The sequence below is a fragment of the Symphalangus syndactylus genome, chromosome 6, assembly GCF_028878055.3.
Source record: "Symphalangus syndactylus isolate Jambi chromosome 6, NHGRI_mSymSyn1-v2.1_pri, whole genome shotgun sequence".
Classification (NCBI taxonomy): Eukaryota; Metazoa; Chordata; class Mammalia; order Primates; family Hylobatidae; genus Symphalangus; species Symphalangus syndactylus.
Window position 1 is genome coordinate 92,987,801 of NC_072428.2, and position 19,735 is coordinate 93,007,535.

General features: G+C 39.4%; 1 protein-coding gene across 13 annotated transcripts in view; it reads right to left on the reverse strand.

Moving 5' to 3' along the window:
- FBXL13 (F-box and leucine rich repeat protein 13) overlaps positions 1-19,735 on the reverse strand; it is a 304,098-nt gene that overhangs the window by 90,017 nt on the left and 194,346 nt on the right. For all 13 annotated transcript variants that reach the window (XR_008658536.2, XR_008658544.2, XR_008658541.2 and 10 more), the window contains 5 exons: positions 6,923-7,021; positions 6,276-6,393; positions 6,013-6,175; positions 1,087-1,206; positions 219-345 (listed from right to left, as the gene is read on the reverse strand). Coding sequence is in view for 1 of the 13 variants with exons in the window: in XM_055283477.2 (XP_055139452.1) it covers positions 219-345; positions 1,087-1,206; positions 6,013-6,175; positions 6,276-6,393; positions 6,923-7,021 (627 nt within the window). In the remaining 12 variants the exon portion in view is untranslated. The remainder of the gene's footprint in view (positions 1-218; positions 346-1,086; positions 1,207-6,012; positions 6,176-6,275; positions 6,394-6,922; positions 7,022-19,735) is intronic.

Consider the following 19,735-nt stretch of genomic DNA (forward strand, 5'->3'; position numbering starts at 1 on the left):
AATACCGTATTTTGCTATTTTTTAAACAGAGAAACATGACTGTTGATTCACAAAGAAACTTTTCTATCACCCTTCTAGAAACAATATCCCTAAACTTAACTTTTATAATAGAATAAGAAATAAAACATATCATTGTTCTCTCCATTATTTACAAAATAGCAAATAACTGTATTATAGAAAACAATAAAAGTCATTGTACTGTTTTGAATTTTTTTTACCTCATTAGAGATGTCTGTTCCAGAGAGATCTATTGATACCAAGGAAAAGATGTTTACAATATATCCAATTCCTTGGGCAGTCAAATGTTCACAATTTCGTAAACTCAAGTAGTTTAAATTAGGGCAGCTAAAAGAAAGCAGCATGAATTAATTTTAGCTGTCAATCATATTGTCAGTAAGCAATTTCTTCATATAAAAACTATCTTGGGAAAACAAATGGTATTGAAGCAAAGATTTTCCTTTACTCAACATAAAAGTAAGACTAAAAGTAGAAAGTAATTTGACATTACAAAGTTGCATGAAAGGGCAGTAGATTATTATATGACTTTCTTTCTGTAATTTAGTTTCATATTGCAATTTCTAATAAGGAAAAAATGTCACATATCAAAAACTATCATGTAAGTACCATAGTGAATGACCACTAAAAGTGCAAGTTAAGAACCCTACTTATCCCTTACAAGTTTGCTACAGGAATTGTACAAGATCTCTGACAAGAGGGGAGTCAAGAATAAACTAACCAGCCAGAACACCCCTTGGGAAATGCTGGAGTAAAGATAATCTCCTTGAAAAGGGAGATTAGAGAAAATCTCCTTGAAAAAGTACAGGGAAGCCACCCATATCTAGATATTCATCATTTCAGGAACGACTCCCTCTCAGATGTAATTTAAATATAATAATATAATTTAAAAATTGGTCCAATCTATGACTTCAATGTCTTTCGCATGGTTTCACTGAACATTTAACCAGCTTCTGGGCATCTCTGATGTTCCCCCAAATGTCATGAAATCTTTGCTTTTAGGTGTCTCATGTCTCCTATTATCAAATATGCAATACGAATGATATGATGTAAAAGACTGTTTTATCATACCGCTCAGATAGTTTCATAACAGAGGCATCACTTAGCTGCACACAGTTGCTTAAATTTAGCTCTCTTATCCTTATGCTTGCAGGACCATCAAGAAATTGCTTTAGTCCCATATCACCAATTCTGTAGGAAAGAGTGAGAAAAACTTTACATGTGATTCTATATATAAACATACAGAATAGTATTAAAGTAATAGCTACCATACCCAATATATTTCTAAAATAGCAAGGTAATATCTATATACTGGTATTTTGTCAATATTTTAAAACCAAATTTGATTATATAGATTTTAATGTAATAAAATGTATAAATGAGAGGAAAGGGAGAAGTATTAATTAAAATGTTATTTCTGTTCCTTTGTTCATAATTTTTAATAAGACAGATGGCCCTCAAGGTCTTTTTCTCTTGGGTTAAAAAGTGATCAAGTTAAGTAGTCCCTGATACCATTTCCTGCAAAAGAAAAAGATCAAAACTTAGGAGAGTGAGAACCAAGACTAACAGTCAAACTACTGCCATGATTTTGGAGGAATTTTCACTAAATACAAGGTCAATTTGCTGGATAGGAAACCCAGCATGAGCCCTTTGGCTTCTTTCCTTCTGAATCAGAGAAAACCTGATGCTGGAAGAAGACCTTGACCTCAGCCTTCCCAAACTATCCTAATCAGAAACTTCTTCTGTGTGTCAGTGCCATACCCCTACCATGTTGATCTTGCTCTATAAATGGCTGGATGTCTGGCCCATCACTTCCCTGTCTTCCATTGGGATCTTCATTTCTAATTCCATTTGAGAACCACTAGAACCTTCTAAGAAGCATTTCAGCAAATAAAGCAGGACAGGAGTTTCCACCAATCCTAAGAGGCAGTTTCACAACAGCTCTACAGGTGGGTGTACAGATGGGAAGAACATTGGGAGCAAAACATGCTGATTGCTGACATCCGTTACACCCTCCGTTTGTTCAGATTTGCAAAGAACTGAGCAGTTAAGGCAAAAGATATCCTGTTTCAGCTGAATGAGCCGTAGTAGGTGGATGCGATGCCTGCTGTGCCCATCAACCTTCCACCTATAAGAGGGGGAGTGTGCCAGCACCTAGGAAAGCAGTTAAGGATGTGTGTGTGTGTGTGTGTGTGTGTGTGTGTGTATAGAAATTCATATTATAGTCAAGAAAGGATTAAAAGTCAATGGAAAAGATTATTGAGGTAATGATCCAAATTAATTGGTTAATGCAGTTAGGGCCAAACCTGGATATCAAAAGTATCCATGCTGTTTTGTTGTTGTTTTTTTTTAATACACAAGCTGGGGTTTCATCCCTAAAGATTCGGACTCAATAGCTCTGAAGTGGGGCTTGGGCATCTGTAGTTTTTTTTGTATGTTTGTTTTTGAGACCAAGTCTTGCTCTGTCGCCCAGGCCGGAGTGCAGTGGCACGATCTCAGCTCACTACAAGCTCTGCCTCTTGGGTTCACACCATTCTCCTGCCTCAGCCTCCCAAGTAGCTAGGACTACAGGCAACTGCCACCATGCCTGGCTAATTTTGTGTATTTTTAGTAGAGACGGGGTTTCACCATGTTAGCCAGGATGGTCTCGATCTCTTGACCTCGTGATCTGCCCACCTGGGCCTCCCAAAGTGCTGGGATTACAGGCGTGAGCCACCACGCCTGACGGGCATCTATAGTTTTATTCAGCTCCTCAGGTGATTCTGACACCTTAGGATTTTTACTTTTAAATTCTTTTAAATATGTATTTTTAATTTATCTTTTTGTTGCTGATTCCCATTGCTTTGTAGTGAGAGAATACCATTTGTTGATAAAAATAGTTTGAAAGTTGCTGGAACTTGCTTTTAAATTTTGTCCATGGATGATTTTTTAAAGGATTGATGTGTGTTTGAGAAAAACATATATTCTTTAACTATCCAACTTACTATTTTAGGTTTAACTCTTATATATACATTTTAAAATCTTAAAACTCTGATACTAAGCTTTATCTTTTTACCCTATATGTTATACTTTTTCATCCTCCCTCTGTTGTCATTTCTTCAGAATGATCTTCCAGCTCTATACTTCTCTCCTCTGTGAGTTGTAACCTGCTGATTGGCATTCCATTGTTTATTTCAATAACCATATTACATCATTTGTTTCTAAAAGTTAGGTTTTTTTCCCAGATAAATCTAATTGTTTTATCATGTTTGGTTGTCTGCTCATATTTCTGATTCCATTTTTTATTTCTTCGAACATTTCATACATGTTTACTTAACAATCCATGTCTGACAATTCCTGTATCTGAATTATCTGAAGGTCAAACGTATTTTGCTGTTTCTGTGACTCTTTCTCATGGTGATTTGTATCTTTGTGCATTTTGACAATCTTTGACTTTGAGCACCTATTTGGTCTTAATCTCTAGCCTGAGAAGCTTTGTGCTAACTTCTTCCAGGAGCTCAGGAATTACCTACCTGAGACCACTCTGTCCCCATTAAAGAGGTACAAACCCTGCAGAAGTCTCAGGTTCTGCCTCCCTACTTTGAGTCTTGCTCAGAGCTGATTCTCTCAAAGGCAACTGTTGTCATAAAATTTGTGCTCAGAGCTGCTCAACCTTTTATGTTTGCTGGCTATTCACTATTCATCTCAACGAATTTGTTCATTGAGACAGTAGAAAAGAATCAGGGGATTCAGGGTTACTGGATATTTCTCTTACTCTTTGTGAGCTCAGCAATATATTGAAAATATATTTAATCAAGGATCTGAATATTTTTGGCAGAGCCCTTTGAAGTGTCCTGTCACCTCTACTTCTGGAGGCAGAAAACTTCCATTTAAGATTAATTAGGCAAGGCGCAGTGGCTCACGCCTGTAATCCCAGCACTTTGGGAGGCCGAGGCACGTGGGTCACCCGAGGTCAGGAGTTCAAGACCAGCCTGGCCAACATGCTGAAACCCCATCTCTACAAAAATACAAAAATTAGCCAGGGATGATGGTGGGCGCCTGTCTACTTGGGAGGCTGAGGCAGGGGAATCACTTGAACTCAACAGGCAGAGGTTGCAGTGAGCCAAGATCGCACCACGGCACTCCAGCCTGGGTGACAGAGTGAGACTCCATCTCAAAAAAAAAAAAAAGATTAATTAACCCACAGAAGCCTACATGAAATACAAAAATGAAATTCAGTTTTATTTCACATATTCATACATACAGAATTAGCTGATACACACTTGTGTATGTAGTGTGTGTGTGTGTGTGTGTCTCACTGTTATTACTATGTAACAAATTGATCCAAACTTTGTGGCTTAAATGGCAAACATTTATTATCTCCCAGTTTCTGGACCTCAGGGATTTGGAAGTGAACTAGAGTGGTTCTAGCTCAGGGTCTCTCACGAGTGTGTAGTCAAGATGCCAGCTGGGGCTTCAGTCATCTCAAGGTTTGACTGGGGCTGTAGGGTCTGCTTCTAGGCTCACTCACATGGCTGTTGGCAGGAGGCTTTAATTCTTCACTGGCCCTTGGCTGGAGCCCTCATTTCCTAATCCAGGTTTTTCCCATTCCAAACCCTTATATCTCCTCCAGCTCCCAGTGACCCATGCTGCCTCCCCATTTGAATAACAGGCAACATAGGTTGAGATTCTGTGTAGTGGGCCAGTGTAGTGGCTCATGCCTATAATCCCAGCATTTTGGGAGGCCAAGGTGGAAGGATCACTTGAAGCCAGGAGTTTGAGACCTGCCTAGGCAATATAGTGAGACCCTATCTCTAGAAAAATTTAAAAATTAGCTGGATATGATGGAGTGTGCCTTGTAGTTCTAGCTACTTGGGAGGCTGAGGCAGGAGGATCGCTTGAGCCCAGGAGTTCAAGGTTACAGTAACTGTGCAACTGTACTTCAGCCTGGGCAACAGAGCAAGACCTTGTCTCTAAAAAATATAAATAAATAAATAAATAAAAGATTCTGTGTAGCTTAGATTATTATGCTGACTTGTGCTTTTCCAAAGCCAACTTCAATGTGGATCAAGTACTATTTTGTGGATCAAATGCTATTTTGTTATTATCTGGCCCTATAAGATTATAAGAATTCTACCTAGGTAAGAGTCTGAACTACCCACTGGGGAATGGGTTTCAGCAAGAAACCTCCTGATCCTTGGCCGGGTGCAGAGGCTCACACCTGTATTCCCAGCACTTTGGGAGGCTGAGGCAGGTGGATCACTTGAGGTCAGGAATTCGAGAATAGCCTGGCCAAAATGGTAAAACCCTCTCTCTACTAAAAATACAAAAATTAGTCAGGTGGGGTGGCACACACCTGTAATCACAGCTACTCAGGAGGCTGAGGCTGGAGAATCACTTGAGCATGGGAGGCGGAGGTTGAAGTGAGCTGAGATCGTGCCACTGCCCTCCAGCCTGGGCAACAGAGCGAGACTCTGTCTCAAACACAAAACAAAACAAAACAAAACAAAACACAGAATTTGCTCCTAAGCATACCAGGAGAGTAGTCCAATAGTGGCCCAGCTAAAGAAAGGATTTCAGTAAGAACCCACCCTCTGTCCATTTGTCAGAAATTCTACACAGAGGAAAAATCTAACCAGTACCTAAGAAGAAAACCTTCAATGAGATTGGTTCTTCATAAGCAAGTCAGAAAGTCCATGTGGGAAAAGCTCATGTTAACTGAACTAGCTATGGAAACCCTCAATAGGAAAGGTTGCCTGTAAGTATTCCTGTGAGTTTCCTTAATTTTACAAGGGTCCAAAATTCCTCATATCCTGAGCTCCCCCTACACGCCATATAATCAACCTGGGTTGGGAGCCCCTCTTTCTTATAACCACAGAACTCTGCACTGACCTCTACTTTAACACGTGGACTCTTGACTTTCATGTTTACCCCACGAACCATAAGTTCCTTAGAAGAGAACCTGGCACATACTAGATAATCAACGTTTCTTGAATATATTACTGAATGACTCATTACCTTACACAATTTGCCAAATTCAACACAGTCAGTTGCTTCAAAGGTGAAAGGGATCTGAGGCTGCTGTCTGTTATTCTCTTGCAGTCAGCCATATAAATGTGACTGAGATTTGGATAATTCTTGTCTATAAATTTGAAGGATGCATCAGTAACCCTTCTATTTCCTGTTTTTAAAAAACAGAAGAAAAGACAAGTATTGTATTTAGAATGCCACAAGAGTAAAAGTAATTGATAATGCTGAACCACATTTTTAATATAACAGACCTTCGAATCGGATCTTTCCGAGTTTACAAGTAGAAAGAGCTTTGAAAGTACAATCGGAGATATGCGGTGCACCAGTGAAAACCAGCGATGTAATACGAGAGCATTTTTCAACTAAAGCCTTCAGAAGAAAAAAATGATTAAATTAATCAAGTGTACAGAACAGGTTTAGCAAGATAATGAAGTCATTTTTTCCTTCAATATATTAGAGACAGACATGTTAACTATTAATTTTCCTAATTTCAAAGAAAACTGGATTTTTCAATACATTTTAATACACCTACATTTGACTAATGTGGAGGAATCAGAATTAAATCATGTACTAAGAGTATCGGAAAATATGAGAAATGGACTACTGAAAAAAATTACTACATTTGGCAGCTTAGCATGGAGAACTAAACTCAAAGTTTGTGCTTAGGCTATAACATCACTAAAAAAAATCCTAACTGTGAAACAAGGTTTCTTAGGATATTTAAGGATTCAAATGTTTTCAAGGGTATGTGCATGTGTAGAAACTTTTAAATGATTTTATTACTATTTTAAAAATAACTAAAATGAAAAGTCCATTCATATTTTTCAGTAATTCAAGCCATTAGAACATATATTTATCTTATGGGACAGAAAAGAAAAGGTACTTCCCAACTACCTACTTTCACACAGTTGTCCGTCAGAGTTGGCATGTCATTAATGGTAAGATGCATAATTCCAGTGCAGCTGTTTGCAATGTACCTGAAGCCTTGGACTGAAATCTGAATTGTACAGAGTAGAAAATAATGGGAGAATGCATTAGCATGATAAAAACCCAAGGGAGTAATAACCAAAGATACATCATAATTTTGTTACTATGTTTTAAAATTAACCATAAAATATGGCAGACACAAGAGGGAAAGAAAGAATCTAGTCTTGATTTCTTTTATTATTTAATTTTTTATCGAGGTAAAATTTATATAACATAAAATAAGCCACGTAAGCCAGATGGAGCAGTGCATGCCTGTAGTCTCAGCAACTTGGGAGGCTGAGATAGGAGGATCACCTCAGCCAGGAGTTCAAGGCCAGCCTGGGCAACACAGCAAGACCCTGTCTCTTTAAAAAAAATTTTTTTAATTAAAAAAAATTAACCACTTACATAAGTTATTTAGTCATTCATAATGTTGTGCAACCAGCACCTATATGTAGTTCCAAAACATTTTCATCACCCAAAAGGAAATCCTGTACCCATTAAGCAATTGCTGCCTATACTCCTTTCCTCCCGGCCTCTGGCATCATTAATCGGTGTCCTGTCTCTATAAATTTACCTATTCTGAATATTTCATATAAATGGAATTATACAATATGTGGCCTTTTGTTCCTGGCTTCTTTCACTTAGTGTAATGTTTCTGAGGTTCATGCACATTGTAGCATGCATGAACACCTCAATCCTTTTTATGACTGAATAATACCCTATTCAATGGAAAAACTACGTTTTAAAAATCCATTAATCTGTTAATGGGTATTTGGATTGTTTCCATCTTTTGGATATTTTGAATATCTACATGCATGTACATCTATTTGTTTGAATACCAGGTTTCAATTCTTTTGGGTATATATTTAGGAGGAGAATTGCTGGGTCATATGGTAATTCTATGCTTAATTTTTAAGGAACCACCAAAATGTTTTCTACAGGGGCTGCACCATTTTACCTACCCACCAGAAATCTATAAGTGTTCCAATTTCTCCACATCACCAACACTTATTTCCCATTAAAACAAATTTCCTTGTGGGCTTCAAGTGGTACCCCATTGTGATTTTCATTTGCATCCCCTTAATGAATAATGATATGAGTATCTTTTCATGTACTTGCTAGCCATTGGTATATCTTCTTTGGGAAAATGTCTATTCAAGTTATTTGCCTTTTTTTTTTCAGTTGGGTTGTTTGTCTTTTTGTTGTTGAATTGTAAAAATTCTTCATATATTCTGGATACGAAGTCCTTATTAGATGTACGATTTGAAATTATCCTCCATTTTGTAGGTTGTCTTCTCATTTTTGAAATCATGTGCTTCGATGCATAAACACTTTTAAGTTTGGTGAAGTTCAGTTTACCTATTTTTTCTTTTGTTGTTCATGCTTTTGGTGTCATATTTAAGAATGTATTGCCAAATCCAAGGTCATGAAGATTTACCTCCTATTTTTTCTTCAAAAGGGTTTATTATTTTGGCTCTTATATTTAGGTTATTGACCATTTCGTGTTAATTTTTATACATAGTGTGAGGTAGGGGTCCAACTTCACTTTTTTTTCATGTAGATATACAGTTGCCCCAGCACCAATTGTTGAAGAAAGTATTCTTTTCCCCATTGAATGGTCTCAGCACCCTTTTCAAAAATCAATTGGCCATAAGTGTATAGATTTATTTCTGGACTGTCAATTCTACTCCATTGTTCTATAAGTCTATCCTTATGCCAGTGCCATACTGTTTTGATTACTGTAGCTTTGTAGTACTGACTTCTTTCTTTTCAACTATCATTATCCACATTAATGGAAAGAGCAGTGGCAGAGAGTGTCCGAAATAATGACTGATTCAAAGATCAAAATACTTGCCTATAATGAATTACCTTAAGATAATTTGTTATTTAGACTGCATTTCCTGTAACAAATGGACACAGATAGGAAATCAGATTGTGTTCAGATTCAGTAAAGGGAAATCGAGATGCTGCCCAGAAGCAGACAGAAGGGGAACTCCCCTGAAGGGTCATCTCCAGAAGAGTATGACAGAGAGAATGAGGAGCAGCAGCTACAATGGACCTCTAGGGAGACCTTTGGAGACTTCAGGTGCACCGCTTCTTACTAAAGGTGACTTCCAACGTTCTGTCATCAGAGCCTCCACCTATTCAGAAAGGACTAGCCAAAAGTTAGCGAACTGAGTGTCATAGCCCCAGGACAACCAGAGCTCAACTCAAATGTCACTTCCTTAGGAAGTGTCCCTGACCCTTAGATTAGACCAGTTTCTTGTTATATACTTACATCACCATGTAATTATCATAACTACAATTATATTCATTTTATGATTGATTAGTTATTAAATGAATCCCCTGTATACAGCTCCCAGCATGGTGCCTATAACAACTGATGAGATAATTGAGTAATACTATTACATGAATAAATGGAGGAATGTATGAATGGCTTCTGAGAACTATGTCTACTCAGTAGGTTCCCCTTCTCAGCAGACACTAATAATATGAGCACCCAGACAAAAGCCAAGGGAATTTTTATAGCTATTGAAATAAAAAGAAAAGAAAAAAATGCTAAGGGAAGCCCTTGAAACCAGGGGCTGAGCATGCAGGCCTGATTTGCTACAGAAGCCAGGCCTTTGGGTTGGATTATATTTGGACAATTTTTCTACATTTCTAGTATTTTTCTATTGTGCTACAGAAGCCAGGCCTTTGGGTGGGATTATACATGGACAATTTTTCTAAAGAGACTTTGGGAAATATGTTTCTAAAGCCTGAAAAAATTTATGGCAATTTGTATGATGGAGTGCAATACAGTTACAAGTTAATGTTTTAGGAGAATAACTGAGCTCATGATATTATTTAAAAGAAAAAGTTGATTATATAAGGCCTTGCTATACAAAATGTGATCCATAGACCAGCAGCGTAGGCATTACCTGGGAGCTTGTTCAAAGTACAGAATCTTAGCCCACCACCACTGACTTAGAGGTTGCACTTGAACAAGACAGGTGATTTACTCACAGACATGACAGTTTGAAAAGTGCTAATCGGGAGGAAATGAACAAAAAGAAAGTATATCAGTCAGCATTCTCCAGAGAAACAGAACCAATAGGATATACTTACATCCAAGTATACACACACACACACACACACACAAACATCCAAGTGTGTGTATGTGTGTGTGTATGGAGAGAGAAAGAGACAGAGTGAGAAATGTATTTTAAGGAATTGGCCATGTGATTGTGGGGGCTGGCAAATCTGAAATTGGTATACCAGGCTGCTAGGCTAGAAACTCAGAATTTCTACATTGCAAGTCTTGCAGGCAGAACTGTCTCCTCTTCAGGAAACCTCAGTCTTGGAGACCTGTCTTTATCCTTAACATCTTCAATTGAATGAAGTTCACCCCCATTATAGAGGGGAGTCCACTTTACTCAAAGTCTACTGATTTAAATGTTTATCACATCTTAAAAATAAAAACAAAACAAACCTTTGCAACAACACTTACACTGGTGTTTGACCAAACAACTGGGCACTATAGCCTAACCAAGGTGACATAAAATTAACCATCATGGAAGGAAATACACCAAATGCTAATAGTGATTATCTCTGAAGAGTGGATAGTTTTCAAATTTTCTACAGTGACCATGTATAGTCAGAAAAAAGTGAAACAGAAAAAGGCATCTTTGGGGAAAAGATAGCATAAGGAAGCCCTTGGACAGTTTTTGAATCATCTCTTACCATAGACTTCTCCTTTCAGGGAAACACTAACTAATAAATGGCCCATGACTCTTTTAACTCTTCCTGCAATCTGTGTGTGCCTTATTTTCCTTCAAAGAGATGCTCAGGTACTCTTTTTTTGAATTTCCTACTGTGTTGGACAACTATGAGGGGATGAATGAATTAAATTTAGGAGTAAGATAAAGTCTGGGAAAGAGCACAGAGTTTGGCAACAGACAAGAGTGAAAAGGATTCCAGGCTGGGTGCAGTGGCTCACGCCTGTAATCCCAGCACTTTGGGAGGCCGAGGTGGGCGGATCATGAGGTCAGGAGATTGAGACCATCCTGGCTAACACGGTGAAACCCCATCTCAACTAAAAATACAAAAAAATGAGCCAGGCATGGTGGCACGCACCTGTAGTCCCAGCTACTCAGGAGCCTGAGGCAGGAGAATCGCCGGGAGGCGGAACTTGCAGTGAGCTGAGATCGTGCCACTGCACTTTAGCCTGGGCAACAGAGCAAGACTCTGTCTCAAAATAAAAGAAAAGGACTCCAGGTGGAAGGTAAGCACAAGTGGAGGCAAAGCAGTGGGAGTGCTGGTCTTGGCTGAAGTGGCAGGATCACTCTTGGGATGAGTAAGAAAAGTTGAGTAGGTAAGGAAGGAGGGAAAGCTAGTAGAAGACTGGTAAGGCAAGAATGAGGGTGTTTTTTTTGTTTGTTTTTGTTTTTTTTGTACTGCCATGAATTCTTGAGTAAACTTTTTATAAGTATCCCAGAGCAAAGTCCAGGGGAGATGAATGAGCTTTTCAAAACATGAACAGAGGAGGAGAGAAGATTGCTGGGTTTGGAGTTAGCTGAGCTGGTTTTGAGTCTGGCTCTACCTCTTTCTTGCTTATAACAAAAAGCAGCTCAACCTCTAGACTCTTAGTTTCCTCATCTGGAAAATGAGCATAATAATACCCATTTTAGGAAATTCTTGAGAAAACAAAATGAGGCAATGTATATAAAAGTGATTAGCTAGCATAATGTCTGGCATGTAATATTGGTATCACTTTTCCTGTTATTGTTCTTCTGGGCATATTTTGCTCCCATGGGAGAGAATCAAGAAGCAGGGATGGGGGTCTTGAGAACTCATTGTAGTGCAGCCCTCTTACTGCAAACAAAGAAATGGGATTCAGAGAAGTTGTGTGATTGGAGAACAGGTTCTTTATCTATTCCTTACAATGTGGCCCCAGTGCTGAACATAGTGTCTGACACAGAGTGGGTGCTCCAGAAATGTTGAATGAATTAATGAATGGATTATCTTGAGTCACATAGCAGTGGCAAAGCCAGGGCTAGAGGCCACCTCTTCCTATTATGATACACAACCCCAGGTTTGAGGACTGTTTTTTGTTTGTTTTTAATTTTTATATTATTATACTTTAAGTTCTAGGATACATGTACACAACGTGCAGGTTTGTTACATAGGTATACATGTGCCATGTTGGTTTGCTGCACCCATCAACTCGTCATTTACATAAGGTATTTCTCCTAATACTATCCCTCCCCCAGTCCCCCACCCTCTGACAGGCCCTAGTGTGTGATGTTCCCTGCCTTGTGTCCAAGTGTTCTCATTGTTCAATTCCCACCTATGAGTGAGAACACGCAGTGTTTGGTTTTCTGTCTTTGTGATAGTTTGCTGAGAATGATGATTTCCAGCTTCATTCATGTCCCTGCAAAGGACAAGAGCTCAGCCTTTGTTGTTTTTTATGACAATTCTAAATTCCCCCCCTTATTCCAGACCTTAGTTCATAACCCTAACACTAGTAGCTCTAATAATGGTTTCCATAAAACATACAATCTTTTCTCTCTCACTATCTTTGTAACACATTCATGACAAGATTTCCTGAACAAGAGGGAAAATGATAGCAAAAAGTAGCCACAGCTGGGTGATTCCTTACAACACAGCCCAAAACTTGGTGCTATCAACCAATAAGATTAGCATCCAGAAAGTGGGGGGTGGGGGGTAGGGCTCTGAGAAGGACTCTTTAGCTTTGTCCTGGCATGAAGTACTTAGTTTCCTACACAGTTTATATTAGAATATCCAAAAAGATATTTGGCTAATATTTATGACTCACATATTCCTCCCAGAATCTTTTAGGCCAAGCAACCATTAGTTGTCCTTTCTCTTCCTAAAATAATGGAGATATAAGTCTGAAATTAAAAATTCCTCTCTAAAGGAAAAAGCAAAATATTTTACCAAGTTAAAATTCCAGGTCTCATCACAGCTGATATCTGTGCATTTTCTGTGTAGGATTTTTACACCTGAGATCTGATTCTTGTTTGGTTGTAAAGTGATTTTGGTTTCCATTTTGACACCAACTGCAGCCCTGCCACCCTGTCCTTTGCGGGTTAAGCCCCCACTGATTGGGAAGTTGAGGAACTTGGCCTGACCAGTGGTGTTCCAACCACAAGTCCCAGCAGACAGCTACTGCCGCTGATGGGGGCAGAGGAGCTTTGGTGATCACAGGAAAATTCTCTCCAGATGCCTCTGGGTGGGTCTTAACCCATCATCATGAGAAGACAGACCTGTCTGTAAAGGAAATGAGTTGTCAGTGAGCCACATACTTACTAAAGGCCAAAGTGCAAAGCACAAACGACTAGCTCAGATCCCTCTGCCGCTCTAAGGTACTAAAAAGAAGGAAGAGACTTAGTGACAGGGATGATAACATCACATGAAGCTTCCACTTCCCACTCCTCCTTTACAACACTGCCTGTGAGTCAGCTAGCTCAGCAGCACAGAAAAGACATATATGCAGAGCCAGACCCTCTAAGGCAGCCAGAAATATCCATCTGAGATAGACATGGCCCTTGCTGTGTTCCTGTACCACCTCCAGCTGTTTCTCACATTCTCACAGCACTGCATCCAATGACTAATAGGTAGTGTGAAGACTTTAGTCATATCCATATATTCTTCATGTCCTCTTAGTGAACTCAAAGGAGCCTGACTTAGCAAGTAGAATGAACTGTTGGAGAGAAAAACAAAGCTTTCCTTCAAAACTATTATGGAACATTGTTTTATTGCATTCAAATGCACCACAAGCATCTTTAATAGCAACACTTCCTAGGGACTGTGCTACGAGGGTTTGACAGACTCTCAAATACCATGTCCTCTATAGGGACAGGAAGAGAGGTCTGGTAATTGTCTTTCTTGAGGCCCTGCCAACCCCTCTTTGGAAGATCCTGTATTGTCTAGGTCTATATATTGTTCACAGCCATCCCCATCTCTATGGTCTGAAATCCTATCCATTCACTATGCACTTCTTCCTGGTAGCCCTCCCTGATCACCTCAGGTAGACATGTTTCTAACTCTTACATCTGAGCACCATAGCCTGTGGTCTACACTCTCTCTGCATTTTATATCCTCTGCCTTATATGACAGTTACCTGCACACATGTCTAGTATCCCTGCCAAGAAGCATGGACAGCATCTTAGCCATAACTGTATCCTTTACAGTACAGCACAGTGCCTGGTGCAGAGTGTTTGTTAATAGACCAAGTAGTTGTTGAATGAATTGTTTTTAGAATATAAATTAGAATTAGTAGTTTCAAAGGGATGGCAGTCAATATGGTCAGTTGTTAAACCTTGCCATATGTATATAAAAACACTGGACAACCAAACATTTAAAAAAAATTAATTTTCCAGTGTGAGTGAGGAACCAGAACACAAGCTGAGTGAAGCCTACAGATGCCAGGAAGGCTTGCATGCTTGCCAACTCTGTGTGCATTTACTGCACAATGACTCAGAGCTGGGATCTGTCAGAAGCAGGCTGATCCATCCTAAACTTCACCATTCTTGTCTAGAATACACTAATTGGTTCTTTTCCTCAACCAGTGGCCAAATTGCTCATAGTTTCCCTTGTATTACTGAGAGAATCACAACCATAATACTTTTTTCTTACAACACAATGATCCACAGAGCTACTTGGTTTGTCTAGATTTATTGAACTAGATGGTGGCTTTACAGCTACAGTTCTAACCACATGTTTCACCCAGGTCCAAGACCAAAATAGAGTTTTGTGAACAGTTCATGAAATTCTGTGTCACTTCACAAGATAGGGAGAAGAGAAGAAGAAACCAAAATAAGTATGTTTCCAGAAAGAATAAAATTTTTTTCAAACCTTTTTTTCAGGAATAGGAGACATGACCTTAATCCCCTGAGACTCATCACTTTGTCATCTGATTCTACGAGATCTAAAAATTGTTGCCAGATGTTTCATTTTTACCACTTAATATAATAAACATCCTTATACATTTTGCCTACAAAGAGATTATATTAAGCTGTGGATGTTAAACAATAGGTGTTTGTTACTTTCTTTAATTTTTAATTTTCACTATGAACATAACTCTGTTATGTTCCATTGAATAATTTTAACAACCATTTAAATTTATATAAGTCCTATTTACAAGATATGTAAAAATGTTTTCATAAATTCTACAATTTTTTTTCAACACAGGTTGAAGTGTGGTTCAGAAAAGACACAAAGCATTTCTCTAACAGGGAAAGTGAGGCACAATAACTGACCCAGAAAAGCAGGAATTGCACTGTGATTTTTTTGACTCATGACTACTTTTCCACTAGAATTCCTCCTTATTAAATGATACTTAAAACCACATAATATTTTTTCAAATACAAAATGCAACAATTTTTTTAACTATGTAGTATAGCACTTTATAGTTTCACAAATAATATTCTTATATTAAAAACCAAGTAGTACATACTCAAAATGTATCACTTCCTCATTATTTTACCACATTAGCATTATCTATATTCTTGAGGATATTAATGTCTATCGTTTCTCTAGAATATTACATAATAATGTGCTACTGCATATCTCTTCCCAACTTCCTGTTCAGTGACCTCCTGTTGGTAGCTTAAAATAGGCCATGGTGAGAGTATTCACACCATAGAATTCAGCCAACACTAAAAAGTCAGGCTTTTCCTGCCCTTTATTATTGCATAGAATAAAGGAAAATGGAATCAGCCAAATATAAGTGCATTACAATTTTGAATTTAACTGTTTCCAATTCATTTTGATACATAATCTGTTCATTCACAACTGGTTTAGCTGGTCACAAAACTCTTGTTGTTCCAATTAATGTTTATTGACAGACTTCCAAATCTATACCTTCACTCCCAGCTCTCTTCCAAGGACCAGACTTCTACTTCCAATTTGTTCTTGTCATTTATACCCAGATGTATCACAGGAACCTGAAATTTGGCCTTTCCAAGACAAGATTCATTATTCTTTTTTTCCCAGTCTTGCTCCTTTTTTGGTTATCTTGTCTAGTTACCATATAGAAACGCAAAATCCTAAAGCTGAAAAAGACCTCAGAGGTTATTTAGCCCAGCCTAGCCATTCTACAGATGAAGGAATTGAGGCAGAAAAACCAAGTAACTCCAAGGTCACATAACTGGTTAGTAGCATAACAAGAAATAGATCCCAGGTCTCCTAACTTCAAGAAAGGAGAGGCCGGGCACAGTGGCTCGCGCCTGTAATCCCAGCACTTTGGGAGGCCGAGGCGGGCAGATCACAAGGTCAGGAGATTGAGACCATCCTGGCTAACACAGTGAAACCCTGTCTCTACTAAAAATACAAAAAAATTAGCTGGGCATGGTGGCGGGCACCTGTAGTCCCAGACGCTGGGGAGGCTGAGGCAGGAGAATGGCATGAACCCAGGAGGCAGAGCTTGCAGTGAGCAGAGATCACACCACTGCACTCCAGCCTGGGCGGCAGAGCAAGATTCCGTCTCAAAAAAAAAAAGAAAGAAGAAGGATGAGGAGGGAATGGGGAAGGGGGAGAAGAAGGGGAGGGGAAAGGGGAAGGGAGAGAAGAGAGGCAGAGAGGAAGAAAGAAAAAGAAAGAGAGGAAGGAAGGGAGGGAGGGAGGGGAAGAGAGAGAGAGAGAGAAAGAAAGAAAGAAAGAAAGAAAGAAAGAAAGAAAGAAAGAAAGAAAGAAAGAAAGAGAAAGAGGAAAGAAAAGAAACAGGAAGAAAAAGAAAAGAAAGAGACAAATTCCTCCCCCAACTCTTGCTTTGCTTATGCAATCTCCATTCAATTTGGCTAGTACATTCATCCCTGGACATGCCTGTGTGGCCTTCTCCAACCTCCAACACAAATCCCAGGGGTGAACAAGTAAGACCTTCCATGATCTCTGCTTCTCTGAAAGGAGAAGGTTGGAATTTATGTAACCTAGAGAGAACTGAAATGACCTTGGAATCTTCCAGTTTGCAGTTTGTACAGCCTACCTTTAAGTTTCGTGGGCTCTAGAGAGATTTGACAGTACAAGAACTGATAAGCCATTATTATTGCATTGAGTATTATAATCATTCAAACATTCCTAGAATACTGTCCCTTTTCATTTTTTGTTGATTTGTGTATAGTGATTAAAACATAATTGGTGAAAAAACAGAGTGCACATGGTGACTCATGCCTGTAATCCTGGCACTTTGGGAGGCTGAGGTGGGAGGATCGCTTGAGTCCAGGAGTTTGAGACCAGCCTGGACAACATATTGAGACCCGTCTCTAGAAAAAAAATCTGAAAAGAATTAACCAGGCTTGGTAGCATGCACCTGTAATGCCAACTACTTGGGAGGCTTGAGGCAGGAGGATCCCTTGAGCCCAGGAGTTTGAGGCTACAGTGAGCTATGATCACACCACTGTACTACAGCCTGGCTCACAGAGAAAGACTTTGTCTCTTAAAAAAAAAAAAAAAAGAGAGAGAGAGAAAATACTTTCACTTTATATTTCATAGCTTCCTAGGCACTTTTCTTCCTATAAATTTAAAGAAATATCAGACTTGACCTTACCAAGAAAAGAGATCATCAAGCCTTGCTCTAGCAAGTTACCAACTTCCCCACTATGTAACAGGCATCCTGAGCTTCCACCTGAAGCACCTGGGGAGGCATGCCCTGAAATTGACCACAGTCTCATTCATTCGTCAAGCTTATCAAAGTCCTACTATGAGCCAGGGATTGTATTATTTGCTAAGGATACAGATACACAATTATATAAGGCACCATCCCTGTTTTCAAAGAGCTCACCTTGGGAAGGAGAGCAGACAAGCAAGCAGATAATTGAATATGTAGAGAATGCTTAGTGAAAGGTACAATGATAAAAGTATACACAAGAGGGATACTAACCCAGCTTGGAATAGGGCAAGGAACGGCTTAGCGAGGCCCTTCTAGAGAAGGCTGTAATTGAACAGAACCTTGAAGGATAAGTGCAAGTTAATGTGGTGAATGGAGGAAAGGGACAGTAGCAGGATGTCCAGGCAGAGGGCAAAATGTGAGCCTAGTGAAACAACTGAGGCTGGAAATGAACAGGGGAGGCACCGAAGCAGAAACCCCTATGACAAGCTCCCCTACTGTCTGGTTTCACTATGCTAAATGTAAGCATATAAATCTGAAACATGGTCCAAACTCCTCACTTTTCATCCAGCTTCTTCTCCAACTCCACATTCAGAGTTGTTGGTTTCTAGGCATTTGGGCTTGAGCCTGAGCTTGACTGGGCCTCAGCCTTGCTTCCCAGCATGTCTGGTTGTTCCATGCCTGGCTTCCTGCAGTGGGCCATAACCCACCGTTGCACACAGTTGAAGATACGTGCATCTGTAGGGAAAGTGGCTACCCCATGATAATGTCAATGGGAGAATTGTTGGAGTTACACATAAACAGAGCAGAGGATAAAGGGAAAGTAAAACCAGGAATCATCACCCTCCCAATTGGCACTTTCTCACGTACAAGTAGGATAGCTTTGTTGTCCCCATTAAAGCTCTTTCTCCTACTCATATTTTCCATTCTGAGACTCCAAGAGAAACACGGACAGATTTTAGAGAGCTCTGAAATGAACTGGGAACTAATGTGAATCTCCTTGGAGCATTTTAGCTAGTACATTTTATCCATTCATTCATGGGAATATTTAAGGAAAGACTTAGAGGAAGTTAACCATGCAGATATCTGTAGAAAGATTCCAGACAGGGGGAACAGCCAGTGTGAAACCCTGCAGCATGAGCCTACTTATGTTTTTGAAGAATAGAAAAGAAGCCAGTGTGGCTGGAGCAGAGTTGGCAAGAAGGAGAACAGGAAATATTGTCAAAGGGGCAACTGGAAGATGAGGCAGATTTCTCAGGGCCTTGTAGGTCCTTCCAAGGCTTTTATTAAATGAATAAGAAGGCTTGCCAGGTACTTAAGCAGAGGAAGGACATTGACTTGGGTTTTTAAAGGATGCCTCTAGATACTATGTTGAAAGTAGACTTGCAGGAGGCAGGGGTGAAAGCAGAAAGGCCAATTAGGAGGCTATTGCAATAACCAGGCAAGAGATCATGGTGACTTGGGCTGGGGTGGTAGCTGTGGAGATGGTGGTTGGATCCTGATTAGATTCTGCAGGAATAGTCAACTGTACTTCCTAACACAGTGGATGTGGAGTGAGAGAAAAGAGTCAAGGGTAATGTCTTAGTTTGCTAGATAGGCTGTAATAAAGTACCACAAACTGGATGGCTTCAACAACAGAAAGGTATTCTCTGGTTCTGGAGGCACAAAGTCTGAGATCAAGGTGTTGGCAAAGTTGGTTCCCTCTGAGGGCTGTGAGGAAGGATTTGTCCCAGGCCTCTCTCCTTGGCCTATAGTTGGCCATTTCTGACTCACATAGCGTTCTCCCTGTATGCTTGTGTCTGTGTCCAAATTTCCTTCTTGCAAAAGAACAGCCATCATATTGGATGACTTCATCTGAATTAATTACATCTGCAATTACCCTATTTCCAAATAAGGTCATGTTCTGAGGTACTATTGGGTGTTAGGACTTCAACATATAAATGTTGTTCATTCCATCAATGAACAATGGATTCCATCAATCCATAATAGATGGTGCCAAGATTTTTGGCCTAAGCATCTATAAAGATGGAGCTGCCATTAACTGAGATAGGGAGGGCTATAGGTGGAGCAAGGAGCAGGAATTTTTTTTTTTTTTTTTTAAGATACAAGAGTCTAAATTTTGAGAGAAACGTC